At 49.4% G+C, this 23837-nt stretch overlaps 1 protein-coding gene across 1 annotated transcript in view; it reads right to left on the minus strand.

Annotated features, from left to right (window-relative positions):
• Positions 1-1779: 1779 nt before the first annotated feature.
• The window catches only part of CALB2 (calbindin 2), a 28715-nt gene continuing 6657 nt past the window's right edge, over positions 1780-23837 (minus strand). The window contains exons 2-11 of the mRNA XM_030863423.2: positions 19214-19290; positions 16270-16359; positions 13851-13931; positions 8763-8819; positions 8106-8183; positions 7516-7571; positions 7142-7181; positions 6820-6873; positions 5971-6042; positions 1780-2491 (exon numbers count right to left, since the gene is read on the minus strand). Of these exons, the coding sequence (XP_030719283.1) occupies positions 2375-2491; positions 5971-6042; positions 6820-6873; positions 7142-7181; positions 7516-7571; positions 8106-8183; positions 8763-8819; positions 13851-13931; positions 16270-16359; positions 19214-19290 (722 nt within the window). The 3' untranslated portion in view covers positions 1780-2374. The remainder of the gene's footprint in view (positions 2492-5970; positions 6043-6819; positions 6874-7141; positions 7182-7515; positions 7572-8105; positions 8184-8762; positions 8820-13850; positions 13932-16269; positions 16360-19213; positions 19291-23837) is intronic.

Consider the following 23837-nt stretch of genomic DNA (forward strand, 5'->3'; position numbering starts at 1 on the left):
GATCGTGCCTGGGAGAAAGGGCTCCCAGGCCCTTTCCCTTTCCAGCAAATCTGGGTCCCGGAGTTGCAACCAGGTAGAAAAGGACCCACCTCTGCCCCTGCATGGATCCCAGGCCGTGGCAACCGCTCCACCCCATCTTGCCTCGGGGGCTTTGAGGGGAAGCCCAGGCAGAGCAGTGTGTGTCGGGAGGGCAGGTGTGAAGCTATAGACTGGGCTACAGCGCCTCATCCTGGGGGATGCTGGCCGAGGACACCTAGGGATGATAGGGTGGGGGGCTGCGCTTAGTGGACAGGAGATCCCCTGGTAGGATACATAGGGGTGGCAGGGAAGTCGGTATTAGGCAGTGCAACAGGGCCTCGTGGGAGCTGGTGGCTGGTTCCCCTTCCCCTCACTCCGTTTCTGTCTCTTTCTCTCTCTCTCAGTCTCTGTCCTTCCTCCCTTCCTTCTTTCCTGTGTTTTTCTCTGCATCTTCTCTCCACTACTCTCTGACTCTCCCGGGCTCTTGGTTCCTACTCTTCTCAGTATCACTTCGGGCTTGGTTTTGGATTGCTGTCGTGCCACCTCTCGCCCCCAAAGCTGTATCACCACCCAGCTTCAATGCCACACATACTGCCTGACAGCCCTGGCTCTCAACCTCAGATTCCAGGAGACTCTTAGGGGCCCCGCCTGGACCAGATGTCCACTCTCGGCCCCGTCAGCTGTGGGCAGGCAGACAGAGGTCAGGTGGCTCTCCGGCTGCAGCATCCAGGGGGTGAACAGGACAGGCTCTCTCAGAAAGGGGCGTGGCTGGGAAAGAAAGGAGGCGTAGATTCGACCCACAGGGCTCTATTGCTCCAGGTGAGTTCCTGGTTATTGAATGGACACTTCCAAAGTGACTTAACGTCTTTGAGCTTTAGTTTCTTCATCTGAAAATCGTATCCATCGCAAGGATTGTTGCGACGTTAAATGAGGTAATGTCAAAACAGTCAGTATCTGATAGCATTAAAAAAAAATCAGGTATCTCTCTGTTCTAGGATCCCAAAGAATTCTGTGCACCCAAAGGCCATGCTGGCCCTATACCAAGGGGCATCTGATATGTGGCTGTGGGGCAAATTGCATTTCGAGGGGGAGAAGTTAAGTTCGTGGTGCCTGGAACTCCTGGGTGGAGGTCCCCCCTGCTGGGTGGAGATCACCTCGTCCCACTGTTGCCACAGGCCATTGGTAGCCCTACTGTAAAGAATGTGGATCCAGGGAATTCCCTGGCGGTCCAGTGGTTAGAACTCCGAGCTTCCACTGCAGGGGGCTCGGGTTCAATCCCCAGTCAAGGAACTAAGGTCCTGCGAGCCGTGCGGTGCAGCCAATTAAAAAAAAAAAATGTGGATCCAATCCTCGGGATTCATACCCTGGCTTTGCGCCGCCAACTGGCCCTAAGACATGGGGCTCGTTACTTGACCTCTTTAATCTTGAGTTTCCTCATCTGTACGCTGGAGACAATCACAGCACCCCTCTCAAGGGACTAAGAGAGATACGGCAGGCAAACTGTTTTGCATAATACCTGGCATTTAGTAAACTTTCAATGAACTGATAACTGCTGTTATGATTTCAGAAACGTGGAAACAAACATGGAGCAGAGAAGTGACAGGCTGATGGAGAGAAGGCAGTGAGTGGCAAGGGAAAGTACAGCGTCCCGGGGTCCCACACCCTTGCTTCTAGCGGTTATGCCCCAGTTGGGTGGTCCCCTCACTCTCCCCACTCACTCGAGAACAGGCTCTCTCTTTGTCAGGGACTAGCGGCAGAGAGAAAGTTGACCACTCAGCCAGAACTGGGAGAGCTTCCACAGGAGAACATTTCCTTTTTATTGTCTGTAAACTCTTCTTTGGTAAACAAGAAACCCAAAGGGAAAGGGAGCACGCTGAGTCAAGGACAGGGCCGGTGCCCGCCACGAACAAGGAGCTCTGAGAAGACAGCTACACCACTAGCGAGGCGGGGCATGGAACCCGGGGGTTCGGGGTGGCTGGTGGCATGGGGGAGAGGCAGAGGGGAGGGTGCACTCTGTTGGACATAGAAGCCTAAATCATACAGCGAATGAGCTCATGCATCACAGCGAAGAGAAGGAGGGACTCCCCACCTGTGCCCCCGCCCACCTTCTGTGTGGTTGGTGCCCCTCTGCATGCAGAGCGCTGTGACTGGTCATCCAGGGTTGGGTTGGAGGGGGCCCCAGGGGGCCCGTCAGCAGCCCCTTCTCCGTCTCTTCTTTCCTGCTCTGCAGGCTGGGGTGTGTGCAGATGGCAGGGGCAGTGGGAGGGATGCTCAGGATCTCCGGGTCTGGGTGGAAGTGGCAGGGCAGCAGGGGCAGGTTTGAGGGGAGGTGGAGAAGCAGCCCCCATCCCCCCTTTTACATGGGTGGCTCACTGCAGAGGACAATCTCCAGGTCCTTGCGGTAGAGCCTCCCCGCCTCGGCCAAGGACATGACGCTCTTTTTGTAGCTGGTGAGCTGTTGGATGTTCATTTCCTAGGAGACAGAGAGGGAGAGGGTAAGAGGCTCAGAGGACGGCCCCACCTACACGGCCCAGCTGTTCATTCAGCCAGAACCTTTCCCTTATCCCATCTCGGTGCAAGTAGCTTAGAGGCACACAAAGCATGGGCCTTGGGAGTCAGAAAGCCCTGGATGAAAAACACTCTCCCTTTCACTTAGTGGCTGCATTGCTTTGGGGAAAGTATTCAACCTTTGCTGAGTCTCAGCTGCCTCATCTGTAAAATGGGTATGGTAACGAGCCTGCCTCATTGAGGTGTTATGATGATTCCGTGAGGAAATGAATGTAAACAATACTTAGCACAGTACCTGACACACAGCACGCACTCCAAACAGTAGCTGTTGATGACAGTCATTACCTCTGCACAGCTTCTCTAAATTCCTCTACCTCAGTGAGCCTCCCTCTACTCGAGCTGCTGGGTCCCTGCAGGTAAGGAGGAGAATGCCAGGGGAGCTCCCTGGTTTCGTCTTCAGGCCCCTTGGATCATGCTTCCCTAAAAGCCTCACCCAGCGAAACAAGGGATTCTAACTCCTTTCTCCTCCAGCGGCAAGCCTACCAGCCTACTGCTTGTTCACTGGCTCCTTGTGGCCTTGAGGGGCACTAAGACAGGTGACCCACAGACATATGCCCAGAGTCTCATACAAAATGGAGACCAACATGTACAGAACACCAACAGCCCACATGCCTTGTGTTGCCTTGGATGGAAATAGCCGAAAGTTCTGAAATAGAGCAAAGTCATCCTCAACGTTGGAAACTCACTAAACAACTGTCTTTTTCTTTCCCTCCTCCTTCCTCTTCCTCCTCCTTTTGTATGGAACACGTCGGCAGATCTTTTCTTTTTTTTTTAAATAGTTCCCCTTCCAGGCTGATGGGTCATTATCTCCATTCAGCTAATGAGAAAAGTGAGGTGTAGAGACTAAGGTATTGGCTAAAGGATGGGACCAGCTCTACAGCCATAAGAAGTCTTGGTCCCCTGAGTAATTCTTCACGTGGCTCACCTGCCCTCGGTGCTCCAAGGTCAGTCTTTTATTGCATCGTTTGGTGACATCCCCTCACGTTACTGATTCCTGGGTTTGTGCCACCACCCAGCCCCAAGGCACTTTGCAGGCATCTCTAGCTTTGAGGGGCATCTTCACTAAAGTTGTGAAGTTCCTGGAAAAAATGTCACCTAGTCCATAACACCAGGGTGTGCCTGAGCGACCTACCACTCAATTAGGAGCTAAGGAAGTGACCCCATATATCAAGCCTGAGCTTGACAAAACCCTCCAGTTCAGTGTGGCATCAAGAGTTTTAGCAGAATGGACAGACGGGGCTGCTTACTTTCTGTGTCTAGAAGTATTGCTTGAAGCTGAGGATGGCTTTAGCAAGTTGCAACTGTCTTAGGACTGCTAGGAAATGTCGAAGTTTGAGCCCATCAGCCTGTCCCTCAGGAGCCTCAAACATAAATCTGCTCAGAAACCGAATCACCGTCCGTGAAGGCACCATCAAAATGGCATACGCGGACTTCCCTGGTGGCGCAGTGGTAAAGAATCCGCCTGCCAATGCAGGGGACACGGGTTTGAGCCCTGGTCTGGGAAGATCCCACATGCCACGGAGCAACGAAGCCCATGCGCCACAACTACTGAGCCTGCGCTCTAGAGCCTGCGAGCCACAACTACTGAGCCCGCGTGCCACAACTACTGAAGCCTGCGTGCCTAGATCCTGTGCTCTGCAACAAGAGAAGCCATCGAAATGAGAAGCCTGCACGCGGCAATGAAGAGTAGCCCCCGCTCGCCGCAACTAGAGAAAGCCTGCATGCAGCAACGAAGACCCAACACAGCCAAAAATAAATAAATAAAAAATAAATTTATTAAAAAAAAAGGCATATGCATCTGCCATGTGGGCTCACCTAAAAATGGCCATTCCCCTCCCAACTCAGGGGCTGTTATTTACAAGCATGCAGCTCTCTCTACTGATTCATTCACTCAATCCCCATGTGCTAAATCTGGAGCTTAGTACAGGTGGAAGGCTCCCAGGTAAACAATTTTATTAATATCCTTGTTCTCTAATCTTCAGAGTTGTTTCCTAGCCCCAACACCTGACTCTTTTTTGTTTCCACATCTCGAGTCAAGCTGTGTAGCCATATGAGTTGTCTTTTGTGGTAATCAAGAAAGAGCCTAGTTAGGTGATGACCAGGAAATTTGGGTCTCTCCCAAGATTTAATGCCTGCCTTCAAGGCCCATCAGCCTCAGGCATAAAGCAGGGTGATGTGGAGAATAATCATGCCTCATTAATACAATTACAGTTAAAGATATTTTCCATTACGATGCGCAACATTCCTTGGACACATAAGGATGCACAGATAATTTTCTCCTAGAGTTTGGTGCCAGGAAAACGTCTGCTGAGTTCAAACACTTGGTGAGTACTTCCTTTCTTCCTAGGAAGTATTCGCTTATAATTTGTTTTCTGCCTCTTTCAAAAAGCAATTGTAGGTAGTGTAAAGCAAAAAAATAAATTTAGGGTGAAAGAAATGAAGGATGATATTCAGGATAAAGAAGTCGGAAGGCAGTTGGAAAGGGAGACAGATAGACTCAGAGGCTGTGATGAATTTTTTGCCCTGAAATTGAGCATTATATTTAGCTCTAGCCCGATCGCCCAGGCAGTTAGACAACGCAAGGAATTATAGAGCGTTCCTCATCTAATTAAAGAAAGCAGCAAAACCATTTTCTCAGAGAAAGACATTTTGCAGGAGGTGGAGGAAAATGCCGCCAAGACTCATCTCCCGGTTCCTGTAAAAAAGTCTTTTGTTGGCCATGTGGCTGACACTTCCAAGAACTGGGCCACATCAAAACTGCCATGGCCTCATAGCTGCGTTATTTCCATCAGCCAGCGGGTAGAAGAAACCCAAGTGTCTGCCTGTGAATGGACAGATAAAATGTGGGATAGACACACCACGGAATGTTACTGAGCCTTAAAAAGGAAGGAATTTCCGACATGTGCTACAACATGGATGAACCTTGAAGACGGTTACGCTGAGTGAAATGAGCCAGACACAGAAAGATAAATACTGTATGATCTCACTTATATGAAGTATCTAGAGCAGTGAGATGCACAGAGAAAGTAGAATGATGAGTGCCAGTGGCCGGGGGCAGGCAGCAAGGGGGAGTTATTGTTTAATGGCTACAGAGTTTCAGTCTGGAAAGATGAAAAAGAGTGCTGGATGGTGGTGACAGTTGCACAACATCGTGAATGTAGTTAATGCCACTGAACTGTACTTAAAAATGGTTAAGATGGCAAACTTTTTTATGTGTATTAAAAAAAAAAATCAGTCAATTCAACCAGAAGAAAACCGAACCAAAAAACTGCCGTTGCCTTGTTAGGGGGTGATCAGAGAGGAGCAAAACGCACTCCTCGGCCTTCCTTCCCACCCCCATCCCGCCTCCAGGACAGCACCCCACCTCCGGGCTCAGCCACTCACCTTCTTGTTTTTCTCATACAAATCCTTCAGGAGGGCGTCCAGCTCATTCTCATCAATGTAGCCACTTCCATCCTGGCGGGGAGCAGAGGGTCAGCACAGAGCCTCAGAACTCAGGCCCCATGACCCCCGACCACAGTCTAGCTTTGCTAACGGTCTTTACTCTGAGCAAAAGAGGTGCCCAAATAACGTGTCACTTCTGACTTTACCAGTCACTGCAGGAATGGGAGGGTCCAGGGAAAACTGTTGGTAACCTTCCCTTCTGGTGTTTTTCATTTGCACTGAAATTGTAAGTGAGGTTCAAGAAGCATTTTGCTAACTCCCTGGGTGTCGAATCCCACAACAAGATGTCAGGATGAACACAGGCTATTTAAAGTTTACCCCCAAGCCTACAGTTCTAAGGAAAACCATTGGAGTCACCTACACAGGGGCAGCTAAGGGAGGGGCGACATTGGTACGGAGGGCCTCTCACTCCCCACTTCCTAGGAAGACAGCAAGATTATGACCTGGCACCAGGGGAGCAGTATTGAGCACCTCCTCTCTTTGGGTACCAACAATGTAATCACACCCTAGTTCCAGGCATAACCCTCTTCCATGAGCTGTTCTCTCCTATACTTTTAAGGAACCAAAACCTTGGGTCCCACACGCCACACACTGAAGGACATTTATCTTCTCACAGCAGAAGATGCTGCAGGGAATCCAAAGGGACAGGAAGAAAGTGCATGGCTCAGATTGCTGCTCCGACAGCTCCTTTACGCCTAAGGACCAAGGCGAGCCATTCTGGTGGGGTGGGGGGGAGGGGGGGCTGGAACGGGCCTCCTGCTTTTCCATCCACACCGTCCTCTGTCTTACCTTGTCGTAAAATGTGAAGATTGCGTTGAACTCTTCCGAGGTCAGCTTCATGCCCTGGAAGGCCCAAGGTATTAAAGACAGAAGCCAAAGCCCTGCAGAGAGTGAGTGTGTGTGTGGGGTGTGTGTGTGTGTGTGTGTGTGTGTGTGCGCGTGCGTGCGCTGAGGAGGGGTGAGTTCAGAGGGGTGAGGGGAAGGGGGGAGGAATTGAAGAAAAGCATGTGTGTGTGTGTGTGTGTGTGCGTGCGCGTGCGCTGAGGAAGGGTGAGCTCAGGGGTGAGGGGAAGGGAGGAGGAATTGAAGAAAAGCGAAGAGGCTATTTTACCTGAAATTTAAGCAGGAAGTTTTCCTGTACAGGCAAGAGTCTGGAAAGAGAATGTTAGAGCAGCGATTAGGAGACAGAGCAGAAGCAAGAACAACTCGGACCGGGGGGAGGGGATGCAGAAGGAGCATCTGTAGTTATGGAAACGATCTCTGAGCACTTAATAATCAGGTGTCAGTGGAAAGTTCTAAAAAGAGGGAGACGGAACGTTGAGGTGATGATGATCATGATTTGACCTAACTTTGATTTGTGCTTCAGGACACCTGACCTGTCGCCTTCCCCACTGATTGATCTTGGCGATAGGGACGGTAGCACAGGGATGATCTGCAGGGATCTTGTGAAAAGTGATGCTGGGGTGAGTGAGGGCAGGCACTTACCGGGACATCTCCGAGAGGCCCAGTTTGCCGTCCCCGTTCAAGTCAAACATCCGTAGCTGTTGGGGACAGAAAGCGGTGCCTGGGTTATTTGCTTTGACTTTCTCTCATGTCGGACCTTGGCCCGCCATCCCCTGTACTGGAGAGGAAGGAGGATGGGGGAGTATGCGCATGCGTCCTCTGAGGTCACCTGGTGGCAGGGACCAGCATGGACTGAATCGGTCACTGGGGAGACAGCAGGGACTTGGTCATGGCTCCCCTCCCCCTTTCTCAGGGACAGGGCCGCAGAAGACAGCAGACCAGCACCGAAGGCCCACCCTCTCCAAGTTTATCCTCTCCTGGAGCTGTGGAGGCTGTCATGGAAACAGATGCTCCCGTCTTATGCTGTCCCAGGAGCATCTGGCTGAGTGGGGACCTCAAGAGAGAGGGTGCAGGGCCCGTGAACTAGCATCCCTCTTGCTGGCTGCCACTGGGAGTCACCTCTCCTGGACCTGAAGAATCAGCCAACTAGCGACCCCCCAAACCCCGAATCCCACCGATTTGGGGCCCGTGTCCTGCACCCCTGGGGAGGAGGGATACTTCCAGCCACTCACTATGGTTTGGGTGTACTCTTGGAGCTTAGGTTCATCATATGGTCGGTTCGCCTTCTTCAGCAGGTCAGACAGGAATCCCTGGAATACCAAAGTCCTCTTCAGAGCTCCCAGTTCAGGCTGTCTGTCCCTGACTCACCTGCTCCTTCAGACGGTCACTCAGCACTGTTTTCCGGGGCACATCATTTGCGTAGCTTGCAGCCCTCACAATTCCCTCACCCCTTAATGCTTGTGGAGTAACCCTGAAGGGGGAGGGAGCTGCTGGATGCAACCTCACCCCATAGGCCAGGCAGTAGAAACTGGCTCTGGCTCCTCAGAGAGCCCAGGACACATGCTAAGCAGTGCCTGGGACTCCTTGGGTCCAGAGGAGTTTAGGGGTAGACGTGCAAGTAAGGAGGCCAGACTGCTGGAATGCCTGTCCTGGGCACTGACGTGCAGAGGAATGTGGACTGGTTGAACTCCTGCAGCTCTGTGTTGCTGATTTCACATGGCTGAACATGTCTAACCATTCAGAGCCGGGCCTGAGTATCCCAAAGCAGACCACACACCTACTTTCCTCACCCACCCTCTCCTCCCTCCCCAGGTTCCTTGAACCCACCACCACTTTGGTCTCAGGCCCATTCTCTGCGCCCTCCATGCCCTCTCCAAGGCTCATCTTACCTTGAGTTCGTTGGCTTCGATGTAGCCGCTTCTGTCTGTGTCATACTTCCGCCAAGCCTGCAATGGGAATGTCAACCTAGTCACAAAGATTTATCCACACCTATAAGCTTCCCTCCATCTTCCTTTAACGGGCCAGGCTGGGTCTTGATATTCAAGAATATTACAATGAGATGGGGACACGGAGATGGTCGCAGTTGAAGAGATAAGGGAAGGTGTCTTGGCCAAGGTCACAGAGAAGAAAACAACCCTGCTGGGACAAGGTCTCCTTACTGTAACCGGCTTCAGGATCATCTTGTAACCAGGGTTATGGTTTTCTAAGGTGTTAACCAGGCAGATTTTTACCAGGGCCAGCACTATGATCTGTTGGATCCCATTTTTGCTGTGGGTATATTGGGTGTCCTTTTACTGTTCTGGAAGCTTCTCATTCTCCACGTGGGAGTTGGGAGCAAGGGTAGGAACCCTCTGGAAGGGGCAGAAGCAGGCTTTGGTTACTCCTCATTGTACTGCGTCCTCAACCCCTCCACCACGACGCATATGGCAGCCACGTCTGAAGGTGGAACAGAATTGGTAGTGGAATCAGTTTGTTTAGACTATCCCAAGGCCACTCCCCCACCTTTCTGATAAAAAACATCGCCCCATTTATTTTTAGGAAACCACCCCTCTCTCATGCTCAGTCCACATGGTTCCGGAGGGGCTGATCCATCTCCAGAGGGAGGCATGTGATCTAGGCCTAGACAATCGGTCCATCACTGGATCTTGCTCCATACTGGTTCTGGGCTCTGATCTGAGTCCCAGTTATTCAGTACATGCATTGGGTCCCTGTGAGGGACCAGGGAACTGCCTGCTGACCACAGCATCTGGGGGATCAAAGAGAAGCAGAGCTTCAGCAGGTGATATGGGTCTGACCACCTCCTTCCTCTCTGTTCTGGCCATCTGAGCAGGAGCAGACATCACACAGGAGAAACAAGGAAAAACAGTTGGAATGGTTTAAAAATGTCCACCAATTCTTCACCTCCCTAGTTTCCCTCTCCTTGAATGTGGACTGAACTTAGTGACTCACTTCTAATGAATAGAACACGGCAGATATGGCAGTGTGTGGCTTCCAAGCCTAGGTCATAAAGACATTGAGGCTTCCTTCTTGTTCTGCCTCTTTGATCACTCACTCTGGAGGAAGCCAGGTGCCACGTCGTAAGGACACTCAAGCAGCCCTATAGAACGGCTCATGTAGTGAGAAACTGAGGCCCCTTGCCAACAACCACGTGAGTGCACCACTTTGGAAGTGCATCTTCCAGCTCCAGTCAAGCCTTCAGATGACTGCAGCCCAGCTGACATCTTGACTCTGAACCAGAGCCACTTGGCTGAGCTGTTACCAAATTTCCAACCACAGAAACTGAGAGATAATAAATGTTCGTTGCCTTAGGCTGGTAAATTTTGGGGGGTAATTTGTCACACAGTGATAGTTAACTAATAACAATGGTCCTGAAAAAATCTGGTCCTGAATGCAGCTGTCCTGAAACCCCAGTGTTTAACCCAGTCTATCTTGTGGGGAGGCGGGAATACCATGGTGGGGGATGAGAGTGGGTGTATCTGTGACAAACGGCCCAGAGAACCCTGTTTCCCTAATCTTTGGTCTATTTTGGTGCCTGATCACAGTTCTTAGATTTTCTTCCAAGTTTTCTTCCCTTGATTTTTATTCCCTTCTCCCTCAGCTCCAAACAGCACAGCTAGACACCAGCAACTCTTGATTTTCTGAAAGTCAGCAGGCGCTAATTCTTTTCCCAAATTTGATCTCCTGTCTCCTCAGCTTCTCCACATCATGTCCCCCACTTTAAAACAAGTTTTTATTGTGGTTGATTTACAATGTTGCGTTAGTTTCTGGTGTACAGCAAAGTGATTCAGAAATATATATATATATACACACACACACACACACACACACACGCGTGCATATATATATATTTTTTCCATTATGGTTTATCACAGGATATTGAATATAGTTCCCTGTGCTATACAGCAGGACCTTGTTGTTTATCCATTCTCTATATAATAGTTTGCATCTGCTAGTCCCAAACTTCCAATCCATCCTTCCCCCACCCCACCTCCCCCTTGGCAGCCACAAGTCTGTTCCCTATATCTGTGAATCCATTTCTATTTCGTAGATAAGTTCATTTGTGTCATATTTTAGATTCCACATATCAGTGATGTCATATGGTATTTGTCTTTCTCTTTCTGACTTAGTATGATAATCTCTAGCTCCATCCATGTAGCTGCAAATGGCATTATTTCATTCCTCCTTTATGGCTGAGTAATATTTCATTATATGTATGTACCACACATTCGTCTGTTGATGGCATGTCCCCCTTTTATTGTGAGGAGTGTGAGAATGTATAGATATTTTAGGATCTTTCTTCCATACCAGCAAACTAGGCTGTGTAGTTCTCATGGTATAGTAGTGGCTCAAAAAATTTGATCCTGATTTTTTAAAAAGTTATGAGATATGAGCAAGTCCCAATAAAAAGGTAGATTTATTCTACGTACAACTTGGGTAAATGATTTTTGATTAGGGGAGAGTTCTTTCTTTGGGGAAAGAAAATGCCCGGCTCCATCAACATATCCCTTCCCATGCTCTGAAAGCCCGCCCTCGAGTAAGCACAGAGAAATACGTGCAGATTTTCAAATATGACGTCACCAACCACCTGCATGCCTTTAGTGTATAGGAATTTAGTTCATCTAGGTTGAGTGTTGACTGGGAGAAAAAGGCAGACACCCCCTAAATTGCCTCAGGGGAGGATAACCCGAAGGGACCCCAGTCCTCCCAGAAAGCAAAGCAGCCAGCTGCTTTCGGAGTGAGATCATCCTAGCAGTTCTGACCTCCCTCCCTCCCTCTCTCCCTCCCTCCCTGGATCCACCCCCAGCTCCATGCTCTCACGCTGGACTTCTCTTTCCATCCCGTACTTTGTGCTCAGCCATCACAAAGTATGGTCATTATTCTCTTCCCATTCAAGGAAAAGAGTTCAAGAAACCTGGGCTTTGTGAAATCTCAAAGAAACCCTGAGGTGTCACTTACGTTAGAAATTAAAATGTTGGGATGAGCGGTGGGATGGAAGCATCTGGCAGCACAAACCTTTCAGGGCTACAGAGGGGCCATTTCATGTTTCCAGCTGATAAAGATGGAATGAATGGACAACCCCAGGAGGGGATGGTCCTGTAGGATGATGGGGTCCCAGGAAACCTTTGGGATGGGGGTGGCGTTGGCTCAGTAGTTATGCTGGGGCTTAAAGGATAAAGGCAGGTAAAATATGGAACCATGTCAACTACACAGAGAGAAACCACTGATGATTTAGAGAGAGAGGGTTTCCTTCCCCTCCTCTTTAGGCATCTCTGCCCCCTGCAAGCTGTCATCCCCATTCTCCTGATCATAGGTGGAAGGGAGGCCAATCTCTGGCCGCCTCCCTATCAGGAAAGGAGTAATCAAGTATAAACGCTCCCTTTTCTACAGACAGAAAAACGGACACTCACAAAAGCAGCACCCTGACAAGTTCTATGTATAGGCGGACTTTTCCTCCTAGACAGGCAACGGGGGAACTAAGAACAGAATCCAGCCTGTCAATGACCAGCTTATGGAATTTTGCCATCGTGAAAAAACTGGAGAAAATCCTTTAAAGCACAATAAAATTAAATCCATATCTGATGCTTAGGCAAGCTACCACTTAAAAAAATGAGTCTTCTGCCCTAAGAATCCATTATTTCTAACTGACTTTCTATCTATATGGGGAACTCACTGCCATGTGTGTTTCTGGACTAACTCTCCAGTCATGTTTAAGCAGTGAATCAGGGACAGGGGATTACCGGTGGCTAGAAATGGATTTAACATGACAAATGGCGACTGGAGTTGTGTTGAAGGCTCGTCATTATTTATCACAGCAGGCACTGTGTGTGCGTGTGTGTGTGGGTGCTATGAGTTGAATTTCACCTTGAGGGACACATACATTGAATGGCTAGGGTGCAGAGCCCCAGAAAAATAGCAAAAATAACTGGTAGTTCGCCGGACATCAGGATTAGTAATATATTTGGTTAAACCGCATGGAATTTCCAATTTTTGTAAATAAAGAATGGTTAAATATGAGCAATTTCACATGGTTCAATCTGTCAATTGCATATTACTCAAAAGACACTTGAGTTTGGATGTCCTATTTCCCATGAGGATCTCAAAGAATTGCTACTGCAAAGATGGCAACATCTATTTTAAAGATGGACAGTGAAGCCCAGACCACAGTCAAACACCAAACCTGGAAGATACTGGAAATTGGAATTCTCACTGGGCTTTTCCAGTTTTAGAATGGTACCTAAATCCATCCTTCTCAAGAATGCTCCTTGGAACTCTGAATTCCAGGAACACTAATGCTATTGAGTGAGAAGGAACTATGAAAGATTCTGGAGGCAAACCAAATGAAACAGGTCTCTTTACTGCAGGATTTCTCAGAGCTTGTAATATGCAAATATCTATGGCAAATACCCAAATGGGAAATGGTGTGTACACATTATTTTCCAAAGGTACTTTACCCAAGCTTACCTCTCACCTTATTCCCCACACTTTAACGTGCACACACGTCACCTGGGGATCTTGCTAAAATGTAGATTCTGATTCAGTGGGTCAGGGACTCTGCATTTCTTTTTTTTTCTTTTTTTTTTTTGGTACGCGGGCCTCTCACTGTTGTGGCCTCTCCCATTGCGGAGCACAGGCTCCGGACACGCAGGCTCAGCGGCCATGGCTCACGGGGCCAGCCACTCTGCGGCATGTGGGATCTTCCCGGACCGGGACACGAACCGGTGTCCCCTGCCTCGGCAGGCGGACTCTCAACCACTGCGCCACCGGGGAAGCCCGGGACTCTGTGTTTCTAACAAGCACCCAGGTGGTGGCGACATTGATGCTCCTGGTCCATGGACCACCTTTTGAGTAGTTGAGCTACTCAAAAGGGGTTTAGTGTCTTCCAGGGACCATTCCCAGGCATTGGGTGGGCCTGGCTCTGAACACGAGAGAAAGGCAGGCCCCGATGTACAAAAGAGAAGGCAGCGCCTTGGTCTCACCTCCATAAACTCGGTGCTGGAGCCCACATGCTGCCTGAAGCACAGAAGGAAGTTCTCCTCGGTCGGCAAGATCTGCGCCAGCTGTGGGGATCAGAGAGCAACAGTAACATTACGGAGAGCCCTGCCAGGAAGCAAACAGACTTTCATGCAGGAAGGATGGAAACCAGCCAGTGGCAAGGCAGCATGGGAGTCACATTTTGCTCCATTTTGCTTCCTTTCTTGAGAACAGGGAACAGCCCTTTCTTGAGAACAGCCCTTCAAAGGGGAAGAAGGGTGTTCTGAGAAGCACTTCTGGGTCACCCCCAAACCTTCAGGTATGAGCAGCTGGAGGGACAGAAAGTGGTGCCACTTTAAAACGCGAGTATCCAGACTCAATACTTACTAGATGGTTCCACATATATAATTCTAGAAAATGCAAACTAATCTGAGTGCAGGAGGGCCTGACCAGACAGAGGAACATTTTGGGGGTGATGGAGATGCCGTATTTTGACTGTGGTGGTGACCACATGGCTGTATACAACTGTCTAAACTCATGGAATTTTACACTTCAAATCAATACTGCTTATTATATGTAAATTATACCACAACAAATCCGATTTTTAAAAAACTGCAAGTACTCTTGTGCCGCAAACACTGTTGGCTGCCACCCTCCCCCCCCAATGGCCTTCCCCTCTTCTCTGCTCCCAGCATGCTTGAGTCACAGGCAAATCCTAATTAGTCTCAGCTAGATGTGATAATCCCATTTCCCTGGCCAGTGATTGGCTTATGGCTAGACATGTGACCTACTCCTGGCCAATGAAATGTGAGGGGCGGTCTACTGTGGGTACCCCTGGGAAAGGTTTCCTTATTCTTATCAGGGACCAAATGAGATGGGCCCCTTCTGCATCTGGATGTGATGCCTGGAACTGCTCTAGCCAGCTTGCTACCAGCCTGAGGATGAAGCCGTTTTAGGGGTGGAGAACAGAACCAAGAGAACTGCCGAGAAGCAGGGCTGGAGACCTTGTCTCCTTCACCAGGAGTCAGTCCTTCTCATGGCCTTTCTCATTAGGAGCCTCTCATAGTTTAAGCTAAGAGTCAGTATATTATGGCCCATGAGCCAAATCTGGCTCAATGCCTGTTTCTGTAAATAAACTTGTATTGGAACATGGCAGGGCCCTTTCGTTTACATACTGTTTGTGGTTGTTCTGTGCCACAGGGCAGAGTTGTTGAAGGCAGGGTTTACAGCTTCCAAACCCTGACCATAGTCTGGAACTTTACAGAAAAAGCCTGCCAACCCCTGGTTTAGGCCCATTTGAGTGGGGCCAACCCCGTGGCGCAATCCACACTCCAGAGCCCCCCATGAGATCAGGCCAAGACGAGGCTCCAGCTGAGACCACGCGCTTGCTTAGCTTCTTGCTCTGCCCTTTCCTGTTGCTCTCGCCTCCCTTCTCTTGAAATCCTACCCACGAATCTCTGTCTCAGTCTCTCCTTCCAGGGCGCTGACCTAAGGCACCATGGCAACCAATTCACCCCGGGAGGAGTTCTGCCCTCCTTTATGTGCTGCTGTCATTGTTCTGGACCACTTGACCATGGGTTGCAGACTGATTTCCAGAGGTGTCTGGTTAGGCCTGCACACACAGGCACATGTAGATGTGTCTGTATAAGTGTGTGTGTGTATATATAAATTGTTACACAAGGAGGCCATTAGACTGAGGTAGCCTTAATGCCTTCGTAGCCTACGTTAGCAAACCAAAGTCTAAACACACAGCCAAAGCAGCCAACTAGGCTTTCCTGAATGATGCGGCCAACCAAACAACTTCCTTGCTTTGTAACTGGCTCTTCCATATACACGTCTTTCCCGTAGCTCCCATTGGTAGAGTGTTCCTAACTATTTTAGGTTCGGCGCTGGCCCATTTGAATTGATTTCTGCTCCAATAAACTCTTAAAATTTTTAACATGCCTCAGTTTATCTTTTAACAATATGTATATATCTATGCACATCAATACACACGTATGAATGTATGTGTGTGTATATATTAATATATATAAATTATACATGCTACATATATAAATTATATATACACACACACACACCCCTTTGGATGCCTTTAGGTGGGGCATGAACTCTCCTGTTCTGCAAACTTCACCCTCTCTTCTGTCTTAAACTGAGCTCATCACACATTTATAGCACCTGTTGGACCCTGAGAGCATTAAAAGTCTTCATCCCTGTCTTAGGCCAATGTGTGTTGCTTCCTCGTTCCTTGTGAGTCAAAGGAAAAGCTCCATCTGTTCTCTTTCATCAGCCTAAGTGCTGGGAGGGGTGGTGGGGCTTCAAGACCACCACCTCACTTGGATCCCTAAAAGGACTCCTGTGCGTGGGAGAGGCACAGGCAACCGACGGCCCTTCCCGTGTAGCTCTTAGCAGGATACTAGGACTCACCTCTGCCATCTCGATTTTCCCATCTGCGTTCTTGTCATACTTCTGCATGAATTCCTTCATCTTCTCCCCAAGGTTGTCACTCTTCGACATCTGCAGAAAGACAAAGGGCGCCGATTTTGCTGCTGGGTCCCCTGCGAACCGTGGATCTCTCACCCTCTTGGTGCAGCAATGGTGGGGAATCATTCTGCACCCCAAATATGCAGGCATGGAACCAGGTTGAACCAATGCTCTGAGTAATCAGGGCTGCCCCCTTTCCCTTTTTAGGGTTCCTCCAAATCTAAGTGTTCTCTCTCTTTTTAAAAATATATTATTTATTTATTAATGTCTGCGTTGGGTCTTCGTTGCTGTGTGCGAGCCCTCTCCAGTTGCAGCGAGCGGGGGGCCGCTCTTTGCCACGGTGCACGGGCCTCCCATTGCAGTGGCCTCTCCTGCTGTGGAGCACAGGCCCCAGGAGCACGGGCTTCAGTAGTTGTGGCACGTGGGCTCAGTAGTTGTGGCTCGCGGGCTCTAGAGCGCAGGCTCAGTACCTGTGGCGCACGGGCTTAGTTGCTCCACAGCACGTGGGATCCTCCTGGACCAGGGCTCAGACCCATGTCTCCTGCATTGGCAGGCGACTCTTAACCACTGCGCCACCAGGGAAGCCCTAAGTGTTCTCTTCTTTGAGGCTCAATCACATTATTTTCAAAGGGAAACAGAACATATGGATGTGCTCTGTGCCACATAAGTAAACATGCCCGTCTGCCTTTGAGATGGATTAAACCATAAGTCTACCAGAAGGGTGAGGACTTATTTCCATCACTCAGATGTGAGAACTCAGGCCCCAACATTTCATTGAGGCAGCTTCTAATAAGCCCAACCTATTGCAGGGGCCCCCAATAAGTTCTAGACATTCCACCACAGCAAAGGTGATCGCTTATTTTCTTCTTTAAAGACTAACTGGAAATTCTACAGTGCTTTTCACTCTGATTTTAGGCTAGGAAGAATGTGACCAGAAAGTCTGTATAGTTGAGGGGTCATTTAAATAGTCCACTAGATGAATGTGACTACTAAAAAGGCAAAGAGCTTCCAAAGTTCTATTGCGCCATCACCGCCTAACTTAAGTCTAAGGTCCCCTTGAAGTTCTCAGAGCTTCTCTTCGCTTGGGGTGCTGCTTGTTAAGTGTTGGCATTCGTGAGCTCTTCTTTATCCCTAATCAGTGATGAATCATCTTGGCATCTGAAGCCTCTTCGCCTCTCCAATGGCTTTCTGCTGGGTTGTGTATTTCCTAGGATTGGGCCAAGGAAAATTCTACCAATTCTTAGAGTCTTTCGTTTTTTACCTTTTGGACTGGTCTCAATTTGCCCATATGTATTTTTTTTTATCAATATTTATTGCGTTACATCTACAAATGTGCCTGGAATGAGCCTAGGCCCTTATCAGAAATGTGGCCATCCTGTTTGCTTTCCACAACAGTCCCCATGATGTTAGTAGCCTGTCCATTTTACACACAAACGGAGGCTGAGATGACGTGACTTCTCCTGAGGTCACCAGCTAGTATCGTCAGAATTTGAACTCATGACTCTTGTTTCCAAGGCCAATGTTTTTTCTACCACAGAACAGCTGCTCTGAGATCCAGTCCGGGGTGATGTTAGTTGAGAATGTTGTTGACAGACTTGAAAATCACCCCTGATGCCATCTGAGGAAGGGAATGACTAAGAGAACCAGTTGTGAAGCCTGTGTTTTCTGTGATCCAGGCTTCATTATCCTAGTAATGAGGGGTGACGGGGGACTGTTGATAAACAAACCCATGAATCACCTCCATCACTTAAGCCCATCGCCTGGACATCTTCCTCACCAGGGCGTGCTGACAAGCTCTGAACCAGGTGTTCATCAGTGGATTTGTGACTCATCTCCCAAAGCGCTCCATGAAGACTTGCTAATAAGCAGTGGATTGGCCAACAGACACGCAGCAGGGGAGAGTAGAGAGACCACCCCCCACCCCCCAACCAAAGGACCCGCAGGAGCTGGTGGGGAGGGAGTTGGTCTGACTCCATATATTCGAGAACCAGACATGGGAATCACAACAGACTAGCTCCAATCACCTTACCTTTTCAGTATTTCAGACGGTCCCCCAAAAGGCTTTAGTGAAGTCAGTCATGCCAGGTTGGCACGTGGGGAAACAATGTGCCTGCCGTTAAGGGCGTGGGACATGATTTGCAGTCGCTTCAGGCCATGAAGGGCAGTCTGACACCTACACACATGAGCCAGTACGATCTGGCTCAGATGCTGGTTTGGAGCAATCCTCCACTTTCCTCTAGGTCCTTGCCGAGGTTCCAGCCTTGGTTGGTCTGGAACAGTGGTTCTCTAGTGGGGACGATTCTGCATCCCTTGCAGGGGACACTTAGCGATGTCCAGAGACATTTTTGATTGTCACAATTTGGAGGGGTGCTACTAGCATCTCATGGGTAGAGGCCAGGGATGCTGCTAACCATCGTACAATGCCAGGGACAGCCCCCCGTGACAAAGAGTCACCACCCCAAACGTCATTAGTGCCGAGGCTGAGAAACTCCAGTCTTGAACAAAGGCACTTGAAACCCCCAAGGCCTCCAATCTTGAGTCATGACCCCTCTGAGCATATTAGGTAGGCTATGGACTCTTCCCTAGGAAAAAATACTTTTTATACACACAGACGCAGACACAAACGTTTGCAGTTTTGGGCAGTTTATCAACCCCCGGTACCCATGAACACCCCTCAATCCCAGACACCCAGAGATAGTGAGGTAAGGTACTCTTTTAAGGGAGTATTTCAATTTTTAAAATCCTTCCAGATAAAAGAAAAACTCTAAGGGTCAAGACCAGAGATGTCAGGCTGCTGATGGAATGTATGACCTAGGACAGACAATGCTCAAAGCCATGGTCAGGATGACAGAAAATTCCAAACAATGGGAGAGGGGTCTGGGCTTACCATGCCAGAGCCTTTTCTTGCCTTCTCCAGTTCTTGGAAAAAGTTTTCTAGCTCTTTACCTTCAATATACCCATTTCCTGCAAAGATAGCAAAGAAAAAAAGCAATGAACCTCAGAGCTAAGTAGTAAAACTTATGGTGGATGGGTGGGGTGGGGAAATGGGGGGCTTCATTGAGAACTTGTTCTCCTCAGTGGTCAAGCAGGTGTCTGGGCCAGCCCTGGACTGTTAGGGATGTGGGTCCTGCCTTCTGGCCATTTGCAACCATAGAGATCCAAGATTAATAACGGTGTTGCCTTTGTGATATACATTCAGTAGTCAGAGACTGGGAGAGACCAGCGTGTGGGCCATGCTGGCAGAGGGAGCTGGGAGCTGTCTGTCCATAGCCAGCTGGGCAGGCAGCAGGAGCTGCAGATCTGACAGGGGACAACAGGTCATCAGCCTCGAGATTTGTCAGCAGGTGGCAAGCCCTGGTCAGTAGGGCGAATGAGGTCAGAGGCAGAACTTGGGTCTTTGGGGTAGGAGGGTGTACTGAGTTGAAGGGTGTCCCCCAGGGACTTCCCTTGTGGTCCAGCAGTTCGGACTCCATACTTCCACTGCAGGGGGCACGGGTTCAATCACTGGTTGGGGAACCAAGATCCCGCGAGCCGCTCAGTGCAGCCAAAAAAAAAAATAAATAAATAAAGTAGACTTTCTAATAAAAAAAAAAAGAGTGTCCCCCCAGAATCCATGTCCACCCGGAACTCAGGATGTGACCTTATTTGGAAATAGGGTCTTTGCATATGTAATTAGTTAAGATGAGGTCATACTAGATTAGGGTGGGCCCTAAATCCAATGACTGGTGTCCTTATAAGAAGGCCAAGTGAAGACACAAAGACACACCGGGAAGAAGGCCACATGAAGACAGAGGCAGAGATTGGAGTGATGCGTCTCCAAGTTAAGGAGCTCTGTGAATTACAACTACCAGAGGCCAGGAGAGGGATGTGGAACACATTACCCTTCAGAACCTGGAACCAACCCTGCCAACACCTGGATTTTGGACTCTAGCCTCCAGAACTGTGAGAGAATCAATTGCTCTTGTTGTAAGACACCCAGTTTGTCGTACTTTGTCACGGCAGCTCCAGGAAACTAATGCATAAGGGAAGAGTGGCAAGAGAAAAGCAGGGATGGGGGCACCTGAGGGGTGGTCACAGGGATCAAGCATGTGGGAGGCAACCTACTCCACAGTAATGAAGAGAGGGGGCGCTGAGGCCTGTGGAGGTAGATTCAAATCCTGGTTCTGCTGTACTTACGAGCTGTATGGCTTTGGGAAAGATATTTAACCCATGTCATCTGCAAAAGGGGTAATTAAATGGGATTTTTGCATGTAAAGTCCGTTACGGGTGCAGTGTAAATGTTACTATTGTTTGAGTTCAGTTACCAGAACTTGTATAAAAAACGGGAATGAATTTGGGTGAAAAGTGCTGTTATCGGGACCGGGTCCCAAGGTCAAGGCCTGACTTGCAAGATCACGTATGTAGTAAGAAGTCCTTTAGGTTCTTCACCACTGAACCCAAAAGACCTAGAGACCAGGGCGAGCTGAGTCCATGGTCAAGCTCCCTGGTCTGTCCCTGACCGGGAGGAATCATTTGTGGGTGGGAAATCAGACAGGTCTAAGGCAGTGCTCCCCAGACTGCTGTGAATGGGAATCTCCTAGAATCTTAAAAAAAATATGGATGTCTGGCTCCCATCCCCAGACATTCTGATGTAATTGGTTTGGGGTATGAGCTAAGCATCGTGATTTTTAAAAAAGCTCCCCAGGTAATTTCCATGTATATAGCAAGGTTTGGAAACCACTGACCAAAAGTCAAGTTCCAAATCTGATCTAAAGCAGTGAGCAAGGTTCCCATAGAGACTTGAACAGGAAAGGGAGATGGTAGCTTGCTTCAGGGGCAAATGGAATTACAAACTAAACAAAGAGAATAAAAATAAGTATTTAACCTGGCCTTGGTGGGGGCTTTGGGAGGCTGGAGGGCGATGTGGGAGTCGGGGTGTGTGTTCTTCCTAGCCTCCCCCACTAGTGTCCCCTGAGAATTTAGATTTGGAATGAATAATCCTAGTGGCGCCCTCTAGTGGAGAAGGTGCCACAATACATAGTGTATGGAGGAATCATGTGAGATAAATTAAGGTTTTTTGTTTTGTTTTTGCGGTACGCGGGTCTCTCACTGTTGTGGCCGGCCTCTCCCGTTGCGGAGCACAGGCTCCGGACGCGCAGGCTCAGCGGCCATGGCTCACGGGCCCAGCCGCTCCGCGGTATGTGGGATCTTACCGGACCGGGGCACGAACCCGCGTCCCCTGCATCGGCAGGCGGACCCCCAACTACTGCGCCACCAGGGAAGCCCCTAAATTAAGTATCTTTATCTGCAGGGAAAAGATATGATTGTAATTGCACGCCGGGAGTGGGCATGGTGGGGAGAGATGAGACTTGAGTTCCCTTTTTTCCCCTAGGCTAGAGTGGTCATCTTTCTTCTAGGATGTTCTGAAAGCTTCTTGGGAGAGCTGGACAGCTGCAGCAGGGGGAGTGAGGAGGGGAGGGAGGGAGGGAGGGAGGAAGGGCTTTCTAGACAAAAAGGCAGTGGTCCAGTTGACAGTGCCACTGAGTTGGAGGAACGAGTACTCTTTCTCTCGCTGGTCGCTCCCTGCCGTGATCTGTCTATTCTTCCATTTCTCAGGCAGGAAGCTGAGCTCAGCTCTGGGTCCAGGAGCAGGGGCTGGGGTTGGAGGGGCCGGGGGGCGGGGGGCAGGGGTGGAGCTCACATTGTGAGCATGCGCTGGGGTTCGAAGTACCAGAGGCCTCAGAGCTGGGCCCGGGCCAGGGCTGGGTGGACACCTGAGTCAGTGAGTATGAGTCTGTTTTGTGAGTTTATTAGGAGGTGGCTGAAGTATCTATGAGGGCTGCTTGGACAGGGTGGGCAGGGAAGGCCTCGCTGAGAAGCCCCAGCTACTAGCAAAGGCAGGGAGTGGGGCCCAGTGCCCCTGTGGAAAGAAACCCCTCTTGCCATGCTGGGAATTACAGTACCACCTCGCTCTGTGCAAAGGGACAGAAATGTTGTTCAATTCCACAAGCCTTTATTTATTTATTTATTTCTGTACGCGGGCCTCTCACTGTTGTGGCCTCTCCCGTTGCGGAGCACAGGCTCCGGACGCACAGGCTCAGCGGCCATGGCTCACGGGCCCAGCCGCTCCGCGGCATGTGGGATCTTCCCGGACCGGGGCACGAACCTGTGTCCCCTGCATCGGCAGGCAGACTCTCAACCACTGCGCCACCAGGAAGCCTGCCTTTATTTTTTTGAACTGAACAACAGTTCAACGTTGTGGGAACTATAGCCAAGTTTAGATATGGGCCTGTTCCCCAAGAGCATTTAATGGTCTACGGGGGTGAGGCAGCCAGACAAGAATAGCAGGAATCTACCAGTTGAAGGGAGAGGGTGAGCAGAGATTAGATAGGCAGGCAGGGGCTGCAGGGCCCAGATGGGGCATCCTCCAGCACTGGGGGAAAAGGTCTTCGCTACTTTGGCTTCCCTCAGAGCAACTTCCTAACCATCACGCGGTAGGCACCTATTATAGGAGGTGGGAGTAGAGGACAGGTTGGCCTACCTCCTTGCAGGGAGGACTTCAGCACTGGGCAAGTGGTTTGCTTTTTCTATGACCGTCTTATAGGGGGGTGGGGTGACTGGCCACCACACAAATCTCATGTGGATGGGCATGGATAAGGATGTGGTTACCATAGCAACCATCATTCCTAACTTCCCCATATCAAACTGCAACCTGTGAATATTAGGGAGGGGGATGGGAGGAGCCGGGGACCCTGCATCCATCCTTATTCTGGGCTTGCTACCATTCTTCACCACCATGGTGCCTCAGTTTCCCCAAATTTTGAAGTGAGACAACACTTCTTTACAATTAATCTGACCACAGACACTTGGAAAACTTTGACCAAAGAACGCCCTGCCTCACAGTGGAAAGGGACTTGTTTCTCACTGAGATTTGTGCATACAGATTTTCTGAGAGTTGAACAGGTAAGAGGAGCCCGATTAAGGGTCATAAGTCTACCACCAGCTCTGTGACTGTCCATGCAATGTCGAGCAAGTCAATCTCTCTAAACCTCAGTTTCTTGATCTCTAAAATGGGTATAACTATGCTTTTTTTTTTTTTTTTTTTTTACTTTATAGAACCATTGTGACAGCCATACAAGATAAGGCTGTGAAAGCATTCTGGAAAATGTAAAATCTCACATAAATGGAAAGCATCATTTTTATGCTCTGTGCTCTTAAGGTCTTCCGAACCAATCCATGGCTGTAAACCCTTCAGCCCAAAGAGTGCCACCATGACTGCAGCCTCAGAGTCCTGATTCTCAGCCCAGGCTATGTATTAGAATCACCTGGGAAGCTTTTCCAAGTGTACCACTGCCTGGGCCTCACCCCCGGAGCTCCTGATTTAATTGATGAGGTGAGGGTGTCTCGTGGGCATGTTCTCAAAGCTCGCCAGATGATTCTGATGTGCAGTCAGGATTAAGGACTGCTTCAGTGCGACCTGTCTCAAATTTTAAGGTATGCAAGAATTACCTGGGGAGCGTATTAAAATGGAG

The sequence above is a fragment of the Globicephala melas genome, chromosome 19 (assembly GCF_963455315.2).
Source record: "Globicephala melas chromosome 19, mGloMel1.2, whole genome shotgun sequence".
In the NCBI taxonomy this organism is placed as follows: domain Eukaryota; kingdom Metazoa; phylum Chordata; class Mammalia; order Artiodactyla; family Delphinidae; genus Globicephala; species Globicephala melas.